Source organism: Solea solea, chromosome 8 (assembly GCF_958295425.1).
Source record: "Solea solea chromosome 8, fSolSol10.1, whole genome shotgun sequence".
Lineage (NCBI taxonomy): Eukaryota > Metazoa > Chordata > Actinopteri > Pleuronectiformes > Soleidae > Solea > Solea solea.
The window spans coordinates 22,567,540-22,580,978 of record NC_081141.1 but is presented as its reverse complement, the minus strand read 5'-3'; the positions used below and the strand labels follow the sequence as shown (position 1 = coordinate 22,580,978).

At 40.7% G+C, this 13,439-nt stretch overlaps 1 protein-coding gene and 1 long non-coding RNA gene across 2 annotated transcripts in view; one reads left to right on the top strand and one right to left on the bottom strand.

Annotated features, from left to right (window-relative positions):
* Nucleotides 1-1,231: 1,231 nt before the first annotated feature.
* pip5k1bb (phosphatidylinositol-4-phosphate 5-kinase, type I, beta b) overlaps nt 1,232-13,439 on the bottom strand; it is a 47,565-nt gene continuing 35,357 nt past the window's right edge. Inside the window, exons 8-15 of the mRNA XM_058636767.1 lie at nt 11,782-11,984; nt 11,159-11,242; nt 9,884-9,932; nt 9,676-9,760; nt 8,288-8,446; nt 5,830-5,956; nt 2,802-2,925; nt 1,232-2,469 (exon numbers count right to left, since the gene is read on the bottom strand). Coding sequence (XP_058492750.1) covers nt 2,467-2,469; nt 2,802-2,925; nt 5,830-5,956; nt 8,288-8,446; nt 9,676-9,760; nt 9,884-9,932; nt 11,159-11,242; nt 11,782-11,984 — 834 coding nt within the window. The 3' untranslated portion in view covers nt 1,232-2,466. The remainder of the gene's footprint in view (nt 2,470-2,801; nt 2,926-5,829; nt 5,957-8,287; nt 8,447-9,675; nt 9,761-9,883; nt 9,933-11,158; nt 11,243-11,781; nt 11,985-13,439) is intronic.
* On the top strand, nt 3,826-11,853 carry LOC131464335 (uncharacterized). The gene is made up of 3 exons (XR_009241161.1): nt 3,826-4,231; nt 5,549-5,657; nt 11,768-11,853. It is a non-coding gene; the product is annotated as an uncharacterized LOC131464335 (long non-coding RNA).

Genomic DNA, 13,439 nt, shown 5'->3' with positions numbered 1-13,439 from the left:
AAGAATGCATTTATCATTTTTTAAGTCTGATATTTTGTCAGTAATCGACACACTTTGTATATTTTCTAAGTTGAACATCAGAAGTGTTATCATTTGCACTAAATGTAATGCAATTTGACAATGTTCTGTAAATTAAAAATTGTTACACAAGAGAATTTTAACTGATAAGTAATGTGTAAAAAGGTGTAAAAAATAAATACATAAAAGTGGTGCAGAATGGCTCGGTAGCGCCCCCAATGGTGAAACCCAGTAGGACAAAGCTGAACCAAATTTCACGAAACTTGGTGGAAACATGTCACAGCACAAGACCATGAAAAACTCTTTTGGGACCATGACCTCAACTGAACAGAAAGTCTGCCATTTTGAATTTGGGCGTCCATTTCGGCGATTTGCACATTTTGTCATAACATAAAATACGTGTCATTTTGTACTCGACACCTCAAAGATGAAAAGTTGTCAAAAGGTCTTGCAGATTCAAAAGGGCGTGGCCACAGCAACCATTGGCCATTTGCCACGAAACAGGAAGTGGCGTGTAGCTTTGCCGTACGTGGACCGATCTGCTCAAAACTTCATATGTGACACGAGACTGACCCTGGACACGTTTCCGTACATGCACTTGACCCTAGAGCTGAAACAACTCGATTAACCGTTTACTCAATCGTCCTCTATTTTGATAATCGATTAGTCGGTTTGAAGCTTTTTTCATTATTATCTGATTGTTTCAGCCGCTTAAATGTGAATATTTTCTTTGTTTCTTTTGCTCCATATGACAAAGAAATCATTAAAAGTGAATCATTTTGGTTTGGGGGCAAAACGAGACATTTGAGAACATCATCATTTCCATGTTTTTAAGTTTTTTTTTAATGATTTCTGACTGATTTTATGGACCAAACGATTACTTGATTAATCGTGAAAATAATAGACAAGATTCATCGATTATGAAAATAATTATTCGCTGCAGTTCTACACTACTTGACCCAACTGAAAGTCAGCCATTTTGAATGTTATCTGCTTTGCCGTACATTGACCGATCGCCTCGAAACTTCATACGCGAGACAAGGGACTTGAATGCAGCTGTTTTCAAGTCCCTTGACCCTTGACCCTTGTCTCATGTATGAGGTTTCTCAGGTAGTTGTATTCAAGTCTCCGCCCAGATCAGATGCCCACTGGCTCATCATCTGTCCCAGTAAAATGAACAACACACACTAAAGTTGCAGAAGACACATAGACACAGAATTTGAGCAGTTTATTTATATGGGTCTCTTCTATATATAAATATGCATTGTCTTTACATTCAGCGATGAAAGTTGTCTTTCAGCAAATGGTAAAATATATAGATTTTTACATAAATTATGGGCTCAACTGACATGTGATTGTGATTGGGTTTCGTTTCGACATTTATAGTTGGATATGGACTCGATGATGAAGAGGTATCAGGCGGCCTCTAAAGTGTTGGATGCAGGTTTCCTAACTTCTCGAGAAGAAGAAGAAGAAGACGTGCTGATTCAATATCAAAGGATCCTGAGTAAAAGCATCTTCAGTTGCGACACAAAAACTAGAAGCTCCACATCGGGGGGGAAAAAAGATCTACGATGTCCCTTCGTTGTCTCTGTACATGTAGTAATTATCAGTGACTGACAAGAGGTGTGAATTTGTCGAGTGAAAAGAGAGGGGGGTGGAAAGTGCTTCTTCACACACCTGCCTGAGCAATGTCCTCAGAGGCAAAATATTTCTAACAGTAATCACAACTAATGTCAAAAGTGCCTTTTTTATGCAGAGTAAGTGTCTTGTCCACTCGCTCTGTGCTTCATCCAAGAGCCAGTAACCTGTGTTTTGTCACTTGTCGAGTTTACAGCGGCCCTTCACCGGAGCTTCGGGTTCACGTCAGAGCAGCAGGAATAACGAGAGAGACGCGTCCAAGTCTGTGCTTTGGCCTCAGTAGCTCACGTCTGTTCCTGGTTGGCTGCTGTGTGTCCTTTGTGTGACGTTGTCGCGTCCTTTATCGTCGCAACACTTACTGTAAACATTCCTCTCCTATGAAGGTGTCTCTCGTTTCTTTCAGGGTCAGCAGAAAGAAAACAGGATCTGTCTAGTGTCTCCTCATAACGTCTCATATTAAATGTCATGAAATGCCTTGAAAACAGGTTATATAAAACTCGATGGCACTGCACGGAGCATTTTTTTTTTTGCTCTAGTCTACAACGTGACCGTCGGGTTCATTGCATGATGTGTCCCACGGTTCCCGCCGGATGTCCGTCACTGTGTCCCCCATTGTATCTTCTCTTACTCCCTTCATTCTGTGGAGAATCTCAAGTCTTTTTTTTGTGTGTCTTGGCGAGACGAGTGGTAACACAGATTTAGCAGCACAGGAGGTGAAGTTAAAGGCCGGTGGGGCCTTGTCCCAATGGTGTGCGGCGATTGTCTCATGATTGGCACGTGGGAATGAAGGCTGTAATGCGGCTTGTTTCACTGCGGAGGACAGAACAGGGCATTAGTGTGAGTTAGTCCAACCAAGATAATATCAAAAGACATCCTGTAGCAGTGCGGGATCATGGGAATTGTCTCGTTTGGTTCCCCAAATAGCATCAATGCATAAGTCTAACCCATGTTTTGGGTAATGTAAATACCCTTCTCAATGAAGTGCTTGTTTTTAGATGAGTTAATGAAGAAATGTGACATATTCTATCTTTAATGTGACGTTAAAATGCATCGTCGCAGAAAATCAATGACTTTTTTGAGACAAAACCACTCAAACATCTCTCAGGGATGGATGACAGATGACGACGTGACACAAAACTCACCAAGTAGACGTCGAGAACAGATCCGTCGTCGCGGTCTATGTCCACGTCCATCGTGCTCTGCTCTGACGTGAGACAAATGGCGCTGTCCTCCAGGGTGAACGTCGAGCTGGACGCAGCGTCCTCTCTGAAACGGGAAGAGAAGAGATCACCTTTTTGTTATTAATCCATAATGTTGTCGGTCTGAGTGCAGGGACAGTTGCAGTAAAACAGCTGCATAAAGTGCGTGTTTATTGTATTACTGCGACGTCTCAGATGGTGAACTTTTCTTTCAATTTAAAGAAAATTAGTTTTAGCAGGAAGTTTGTCCCACAAGTGAGGAGAAAAGAAATATACAGGGAGAATCTGAGATGCATGGATCCACATTATTAGCCACAAATGACCTCTAATAAAAGTAACAGGAGAGGTTTTCTGCTGGAGCCCCAACTGTTTACAGGCATTTTATCCCAAAGAAATGCTGCTTACTGGACATTTTCTCTCTGGTTGTGCATAAAAATCCCAGTATATCAGCAATAGCGACAATTATATCACATTCAAAATCCTTTAAATCACTTTTCTTCACGTCTCGACCTCGTTTAAACACGTTAATGAGTATCTGTCATGTGATTTGCTCCAGATACTTGAAATGGTGTACCTAATAAAGTGACACAGCAGATTTAAGATCAGAAATCTTAAAGTTAACTTTGTTTTTTTTTTACAGTCAACCACCAGGGGGCAATGCTGTTCTTTTTACGCTACATCAGTTGCCATGAATGTGTTTTTGTGTCTCTCATGTGACAGACTATAGTTTGAGGTAGAGAGAGAATAACACATGCACAGTTGATGATCAACTCACTGCCATAATGGCTATTCCTTTACTGAAGTAAAGTAAATGTTTAAAAATAAGCAGCCGAAACAGGTTAATCTGTTAACCTCAGATTACGTAAAGACAATGATCACAAATCTGTCAAAAATTAAACTGTCTAACCTGAATAAACCGACTGATTTAGAGGGATTATCTGAGCTAAACCTAAAATAAACGTGGGGACTTGTTTGGTACCTGCAGGATAGTGGAATATTTTGTATTTACTTCTTGTAAATAAGTGGATTTTCTATTTGAAGCACCTGGTCTCTGTGCATTAAACTGTGTATAGTGCTTCGAGTTTCAGAGCCACGCAGGCGTCAGACGTCACGACAGGAGGTGTCACTGTCGGTGAGTGTCGTCAGTGGACATACAGCTCACTCTCCACTGTCCTCTTTTTGTCACAGTTTCACTGTCTTTCTGCACCAAGTACCTGCTGTTTAAATATGAATGAAAACAGATGACAGAACAATGTAAGGGCAGCAGCAGCAGCAGCAGCAGCAGCAGGTGACTGAGGACAAGACCGGACAAGTCACACACAATGGAGGCTCAGAGAGCAAGCAGAACCTGACACTGGTGGACAGGACAAGAGGTGACGGCAGAGGACAAAGTGACAAAGTGGATCATTTATAATTGTTTTAATAACATGGACCATGTGGTCAAAGCTTAGAAACGTCCTGTTTTGTTTGAAATGAAAATGACGCTGTAAGAGACGGCAGGTGATGAAATTAAAGCTGTAGTGCTGAACTTTTAAATATAAACAAATGTCTGTTACATAAGCCACTGTCTGGGGACCAAGCCCTCCTCAGGGGGGCGCCAAAGATCACATGGGCTTTGTCTGTCAAATAACTTTGAGGTTGAAAATAAAATATTCAAAAGTACAAAAATGTAACCGCACTAATTTATCATGCACCCTGCTACTAGATTACTTTAAAATTAATATCAACTCTTACAGTACTGAAGATGACTCTGCACCAAATCTTCTTTCAATTCATTAAATGATTAAAGTATAATGACAAAAAAACCAACAACCTTTGAGGTTATTAAAAGTGATATTGTGCATATTAACTTTAGATCTCTATTGGATAATCAGAACAACCTTTTTTTTTTTGGTCCACCTATAAATTTACGAAACTCAAGCTCCAAACGCTCCCTCAGTCAGGTCAGGTCTAGGGCTAAAACAATTACTCAATTAATCGATAATTATTGGATTACTAGATTAATCGTCTATACCATTTTAAGGCTTTCTGATTTTCCAGCGACTTAAATGTGAATATTTTCTGGTTTCTTTGCTCCGTACAACAAAGAAATCATTCAAGCTGAATCGTTTTTTATTTGTGCGGACAAAATAAGACATTTAAAATCCTAATTTCCAGGTTTGGTGACCTCTAGTAAATAGTTTTCAACATTTTCTGACGTTTTATGAGCCAAACAACTAATCAATTAATCAAAAAAATAATAATCGACAGGTCAATCGAAGAATTGTGCCACCTGAAATCCGGTTGAAGAAATTCTTAATTTTTGATGTAATAAGTATATATAACCGTGTCATCAGCGTATACTGTGACTGTATGGAGCAGTTGGGACAGTCTCTATATTTTCTGAGGTCCATAAAACAAAGAAATCATTCAAACTGAATCATTTTGGGTTGTGGACAAAACAAGCCATTCGAGAACATCGTTATTTCCAGGTTTGAGAAACAATGATCGACATTTTCTGATATTTTATCGACCAAGAGATAAATAAAAAAACATTGCACGACAGAGCATGTTTTCACTTGAAGGACGTAGCGTACAAGAAATAATGTGATGTCCTTTCTGTTCACGAAGACCAAAATAGAGGCAGAATAGTAACATCAGAAACAGTACAACTGAAACTAAAGATCTGTGTACTTCTTTCTTCCTCCTAGACTCTCCTGTCCATATGCTGCGTGGGAAGAGTTTGCCAAGCCCGTCTGAGTCACCTGCTCCGTGACGCATGACACGTCACCAACGAGACCATGTGATGCAAGAGCACAGGTGACATTTGTGTGGGTGTGTGTTTGGGGCGTGGCTTATTGACAGCCCTTCCTCCTCCTCACGTCCTTGAGGCCTCATAAAGTGCACAATCTACACTTCATCAGCTCGGCGTCACGCATGGCGACAAAGTGGTCATAAAAAAATAATAATCACACACACACACGTCAGTTACCTCTCGTCTGTTTGGTTGTCCACGCTGACAAAGATGGACGAGGTGGAGATGGTTCCCATGGAGGAACCCTCGTAGAAGGACACGTCGACAGGAACCAGATCAGGGCGCAGATAGGAGCCGAACACAGCTGAGGAGACAACGTTTACAGCCATCAGAATATATGTTCTTGGTTTACGTGTAGTGGATAGTTGTTTGTCTCTATGTGTCCCTGTGATGGAGACCACATGCTGACCACCAGTGCCCCCCTGTGACCCTCATGTGGATTATAAAGCGGTAGAGGATGTATGGATGGATGGCTTTGTGAAGGTGTTCCTGCAGGTTTGCAGTGGAAGCAGGATTCACACAGTGTTTTGTTGTAATGGGGACAGTGGAGGAAAATCAATGACAATGTTACTGTGTGACACATTTGCAAAACTTTGAGTTGTCGACAATGGCCAGTCATCTTTTTTTTTGTGTGTGATCTACCACACAGCTTCTATTCTGCTGTGTTTATGTGCGGAGGATGGTAATGGTAACTATCTGCGAATATGCAAAAAAGAGTTTGGATATTATAGGTTTTATTTTCTTTATTTGAGCTCTTTTTATTGAGTTACTTCACAATCACTAACACGATGCCTCAAAGCCCTGAAATAACCACTGATAAGTCAGTCAGTGTGATCAGCTGACCTTTATGTCGTTCACCTAATGTGATTATGCAGTGTGCATGAGAGGAACTAAGAAAAGCCAAGAGCATGATATTTGTGGGTAGGCAAAGCTAATTGATGTATTTATTCCAATAAAAGCTGACAAACGGTCTATTTCAGTAAAACAGATTTCCCTTTTCCCTCCTCCGAACTTGATTTAGTATCCATTACGTTTGTTTTACAGTGTGTTACATCACAGTTGCAGACACTGGGGTGGGGGGGCGGAGGGGAGCACTGACCCCCACGACCACACCCTGCTGTTTTTTCCGGCGTAGTGTTGGCTGCACTCTCCCTGATCACATCACACACACAAAGGTCAGACGCCCTTATCACACGTCACATTCATACACCTTCGTGACTGGGCTCATGAGGGGAGAGAGAGAGAGAGAGAGAGAGAGAGAGGGTGAGAGAGGGTGAGAGAGGATGTGAAGATAACTCACGCCCCCAAAACCACACACACACACTTATCTGTATCTGACGGGGTGCCACTAACAACGTCGTCTCTGTTTTGATTTCTAATAAAGCTGGACACTCTATCAGCTGCTGACAGCTTCTCCTCTGGCACCGAGCTGAAAGGGCGATGCTTTTATGGACGAATACAAGTGGCTGTTTACGGAGTGTTTTTGAAAAAGCTTTAAAAAGCCACGAAAACCTGCAAATCACTCATGGCGCTTTTCTCATTATACCGTTCCAGCGCGACTCGACGCGGCTCTACTCGGTTTGGGATCAGTCGCATCGTTTTTCCATTACTTCATAGTACCTCCTCAACGACACTCTCTCAGTGGCCGGCACAGAGGACAATCAGAAATACCATTCTAGTGTTTATATACCAGGGTGTGTGATCAGAGTGCAGCGTGAGTCATTTTGACTAATTAATAATTACAGTCCCCTTATCTCTGGCTCTGTCTTAATCTAATCTGACATCAAATTCAATCAAGGACTTTTCCAGTACCAATTCCCTTAAATTCAAGCCCCGAATGTGCTGACACAGCTTAAGATGGGAGGGCAACTTGTAAGAGCAGCTTCACCCATGGCGTCCACTTTTACTGAAGTGATTGTTCTTGGGATCTTGGTCAGAGTCTTTGCAATTTTCTTTGTTGAGACAGGGATCTTGGAATTTTCATTTCCCAGGCATCACGTCGTCATTTTTCCTCTCTCTTGCTTATCGTTACGCGCTCATTGTTTTGCATGGAATCTCACGACAACCACGGCAGAGAGAGACAGTGGACACTGTCCACAGCACCGCTAGTGATTAGGATTCGACGTCTGTTCTGCGTCGGCCTAGTCTACGTAGGTGGTGTCGTAACAAACAAGGGAGACATTTGCCTAAATATCTATATCTATATACAAATATATACATATATATGTATATATATATGTATATATATATATATATATATATATATATATATATATACATATATGTATATATATATATATATATATATATATATATATATATATACATATATGTATATATGTATATATATATATATATATATATATATATATATATATATGTATATAAATATACATATATATAAAACTTCTTTCTTGCACAGAATTCAAGCACTTTCAATGACCCATGTCTATTTAGGGGGCGATTTTCAAAACCTTTCAAAGGCCTTGGATTTTATTTCAAGGACTTCAACGACCTGTGGGAAGCCCGGATAATATATTTGGATATGAAGGACATACACCATCTGCTTGCCTTTGAAACAATATGAAACAAAAAGGCTTCAAAGTGAACATGAGTGAGTTGTACTTTTGTGTACCTTGTCCGTCCAGACTGGCGAGGCTGCGGGCTCCTCCCAGCCTGTCCCTCCTGTCCTCCTCATTCCTCTCATCCGTCTGCGATGAAAGGATCTCCTGAGAGGACGACTTCAGAGCCGGGATGGAAGTGCGAGTCCTCTTTGAAGGAGAAAATCGAAGTGCTGCGGAGCACAAAGGAGCACATGAGTCAGGGGAAAGAAAAGCGCAGGAGATAATTGGAGCAGACGGAAGAAAGGGGACAATCGCCCCCCATTTGAACAATCAGACTCAAAATTAGCGGTGAGGTTATCAAACGCTTGGAACACACATAGACAGTTACACAAGTGCACCCCAAAGCTGTTCTTGTTCTGCCTCCAAAGCAGAGCATGACATGGAATCCTGGCCTGTCATCGCTCTACAATTAAAAATCTGCACATTTCTTACATAACATTTGTTTCTAAATTTGATGTTGATGTGGAGGATCATTCATGCACACAATCGGTTCCGCATGCCTGAAATTTACAGGATTAAGTGGCCATTTAAAAGTGGTAATCGATGTAATCGTTACAGGGTCTAATGGAGTTTATTGACTTTAAAGTCTTTATCCCTCTCTGTGGCGCGTAACTGTTTCCTTTTTGTGAGTATATTTGTTGTGTTTGTGAGTGCCTGGGTCATTAAATCTGTGTTTTTCTCTGACCAAGCCTCATGATTAACATTATGTTCTTAGTATTATCGAATAAAAATCTCTTTTTTCTGCAGTATAATCTTTAAAAGTTAATCAAAGATGATCAAACGCCTCACATGCTCAACTGACTACTGAGAACACAAGGACAAAGTAGTACAGTAGTTGCTTCAGTGTGTAACATTTATGAGAGTTATTTTATTTATATATATATATATATATATATATATATATATATATATATATATATATATATATATATACATACATGTATAAGTGTATAATGCTTTAAAATAAAAATGGTTTGGTTTTCGTAGTCTGAGAATCACACGTACTTTAGGCAAGAAACCGCCATGTTGCACCATGTTTTGACAGCAAAAAAGAACTTAACCCTCTGTTTGTTGCAATCTATCAATAAATAGATTGTAAGTCGCTAATAAGATGAAGTTAGATGAAACTAAGTTCTAAAAAGTGAGGTGCATGTTTTAGCGTTGCACCAGAAATGATGACGAAGTTTGTATCTCTGCTCAAAATGAAGCAGATGACGAACAAATGTTTCCGTTCATCCAGGTCATGTGTCCTCACAAATGCTGATCTGAGACATTCAAATCTTTCACCTTGGACTTTTAACATGAATAAATACACTGCCCACAGATTCACTGTGATTATCAGTGCAGGATTTCCTTCTCTCCGCTTCCTCCCCCTGACCCTCGACATTAAAAGACTTACGCTGAGTCTTCCTGAAGACCCGTGTGCTCATGAACTTGAGGAAGCGGCTGGCATAAAAGCCAGGCCGGTGCACCGAGACAGAGTCCTGGGGAAAACAGGCAGAGAAAAAAAAACACACTCTTATTATTAGACAGTAGATTTAAAAGTAGCCCGAGCGAGTGAGCGATAAACAAAAGGCTCATTCATTGAGCAAAACTTATCAACTTACACCATCGTACACCAGGGCTTTCCACGAGTGTTCTAGCTTTTTAATGAACCTGAGGAGAAACAGAAGGAAAAAGAGAAGCTTTGTCACAAATATATCTGCTTTCACAACAAACTTCCTCTTTCTGCTTAAATCCACTCTGAGAACTAAGATTGCACTTATTCCTGAAAGCTCCAACGTGGAAGAATTAGTAACATCTAATGGTGATACTGCAAATTGTCCCTTATTTCTAAGCTTGTCTTTGAAATACAGTGGCCTACCTACCGTTCATTTTAGAATTGATTTTAAGATTTTACTGATCACTTTTAAAGCTCAATCCAGAGGAGACAGAGTCTTTGTCGTCAAGGCCCCTCGACTTTGGAATGGCCTGCCTGAGGAGATAAGGTTCCCAGAATCAGTGGTGTCTTTTAAATCACTCGTATTTATTTATTTATTTATTTATTTATGTCTATACTGTCCACCTGACTCTTATCCTGACTTTTATACTGACAGGTGTTATCTAACACCCATAAACCTTGTGTTTATATTATTAGTGCGTGTGTTTCTTCTAGTTGCCTTTGTTTATTTTCCTGTCTGTGACCTATGATTATTAAATATTCATATTAGTCATTTTGTATCGTAGGTTTTTACGTCAAAACACTTTGTCTGTCTCAACATGGTGACAAAACTACATCTAAAAGTTTTTTGTGATGCTAAGAAGACAAAATGATATTAATTCTAAAGCAATTATACACGTGTACAAGTAATATATTCCATTTCTGCCAATAACCCTCACACTCTGATCCTATAAGGTTTGCTTCAGGATGAAAAAAAAAAAAAAAGGTCAAAGATTTATGTGATGCTTTTAGTTTGAAAAGCCGATATGCCAAAAAGCTTCCCGCTCTTGACTCACTGTGAGCTCTCAGGACAAAAAAAAAAAAAAAATCAATAAGTAAATAAAGGAGATTGAATGCCATGCCCATTTAAATGGTGTTGGATGGTGAAAAAGTCCTCGGTCTTCCTCTGAGGAGTTTAGTAAAGTGGCTTGTAGCTCCTTCAATCGATGCACGGTGATGATTCAACATTAAGAGGTCTTGTTTGCGTCGCAGCGCAAACATGGGCTGCAGCAGTTAGTCAGGGGTAATCACGCCGCGCTGTCACGCTGAACCCTTTGTGTGCAACCCTTTTAACTTCCATCCTTTGTTATGGAAGAGGCCCTTCAGAAATGCACACAGACGACTCCATGAAGTCAACAGCCCAATCAGCGATAACTAGGAAGCATGTGACTCTGTGTGGTACCTGTAAGACTGCAGGATATCGATGATACCCAGGAAGATGAGCAGCTTTTCTTCTTTGTGTGTTTTGGCAGGGATGCCACCCATCCTGAAACAGAGACAAAGCACACACACACACACACCAGCAGTCAGAGAGGAGCAACAGTTCTTCATCTGCAGTGCGTAAAAAAACCCACTGTTCAAATAGAAGTGTTTGCAGAAGAGGCACTCAGGGTATTTGTGTTCATGTGTATCGCTGTAAATATGCAGAACAGTGGCTGTGTTTGTATACGTGTCGCTATGGTTATATGAGAGCCTGGCTGAGTGTTCTGCGTGAGGAGCGAGGTATGAGCACGGTTGTGTAACTGCGTCTGCGAGGGGAAAAGGTGGAGATCAAGAGCTATCTAGATCTTTGTGAGGTCCAAAAAAAAAAGAAAAACATAAAAAACTATCTCTGTGGGGACGTTTGGTCTGAGCCACACAACTTTACTGGGCTTTTTCAGGGTTAAGACCTGGTTTTAGGGTTAGGGAATGCATTATGTCAATGATGTGTCCTGACAAAGATATAAAAACAGGTTTGTGTGTGTGTCCAAATATGTTTTCATGATATGTGTGTGTGTGTTTTCTCCTCCAGCTGAGTCCACTCACGTGTCGTCTGTGCTCAGAGCCTCAGCTGCTTTGCCGTCTCCCTGGATGGACTCCATGGCGGTGGAGTAAAGCACCCTCTGACCCACAGGTCTCCTGCCGTCGCCCCCCGCCTGGCCCGACTCGCCCCCCTCTCTCTGACTCTGGTCCAGGACGTGCACGCCCAGGAGCAGACTGTAGTCCATGATCTTAAAACTCTCCAGAACCTGGGAGAAATGACACGGAAGGCAGATTTTTTACATGACAAAGCTCCATTAATAATGATAATAATAATAATAATAATAATAATAATAATGATGATGATGATGATTATGATGAAACACCCAGGGAACATCGTCTCACCACGGTGTGATCAGACTGTGGAAACTGTAAGCTAATCCTGGGGACATACAAATGTAATGTAATGTGATGTACTTTATGTATATAACCCTTTACAACAACCCGCAGGTGATAAAACGTGAAACTGCACAAAAACAAGTACACAAACAAAGCAATAAAAAGTGAAAAAGAAAGCGAATAAAAGAATAAAACAGACTTCATAGACAATGTTCTATTTGTAAGGGAGCCAGCGACTGTTTTTAATTTGGAACTTAAAGAGGTTTGGAGTCAGGAAGCATTTGCTGCTAAATAGGATGACACTGTACTGTGAAACTTCCTTTTTTTTTGTTGTTTTTGACCCAAAACACTTTTCAGTGACTCAATGACCACGAAGCGAGCGAAAGAAAAAATAAAGCCCTGTCCAAACCAGTTTTGAGCTAAATAAACAAGGTGTTTTCTTCACAGTGAGCCAAGTGTTACACATTGACCCGCCCGAGGAGCCTTTTGCCCAGTTTCCCAGAGACTCTGCGACTTTACGGCTCCTGCTGCTCAACTAATGCGGTCTTGTGGCAAGACAGGGGCCAGCATGAGGAGGGGACGGGGTCACTGCCAGGTAGTCTGGCTTATAATCTGACCTAGACTGGAAAAAGGACAAGAAACTATGTGAAGATACACTTTGCGTTGAAACTCTTCAATTAAGTGTTTTCTTTTTCAATAATAACAAGTTTTTCGGCTTCTTAAATGTGAATATTTTCTGGTTTCTTTGCTCCGTTCGACAAAGAAATCATTACAAGTGACATTTTAGGGGCCAAACAACGAATCGATTCATCTAGAATATAATCAACAGATGAAAATAGTTGTGAGTTGCAGCACTAATGTTAATCATCATAATGTTAGACATTCAAATTCCACATATATACAGTAAACTGTATACCAGGGGGGAAAAACTCATGTAATCAAAGACAGCCATGACCCAGAATCCAGAGAAATTTGACCTCTGTTTGTGAGGAATGTACTTTGAATTTGACCCACAATTTCCTCCACATTCCTCCCAGATAAGTGGTTTTCAATGAACTGATATCGTTCCTAGTATTAGCTGTGACTCTTGAGATGTAAAGATGAACGTATAATGTTGTATTCATCCGCACTCACCCATGCACAAGCACAGAAGAGACCTAATGACTGACTCAAACACTGGGGCTTTTGTCTGAGCTTTGCCTGTTCCATATCAACAATTTGCATCCCTTTCAGTCCAACTCCCCCAGCCTTTTTTTGTTTTTGTTTTTTGTTTTTTTAAACACAGAAGCCATTTTGAAGAGAGCCACACAAACCAGGCTGCCTAC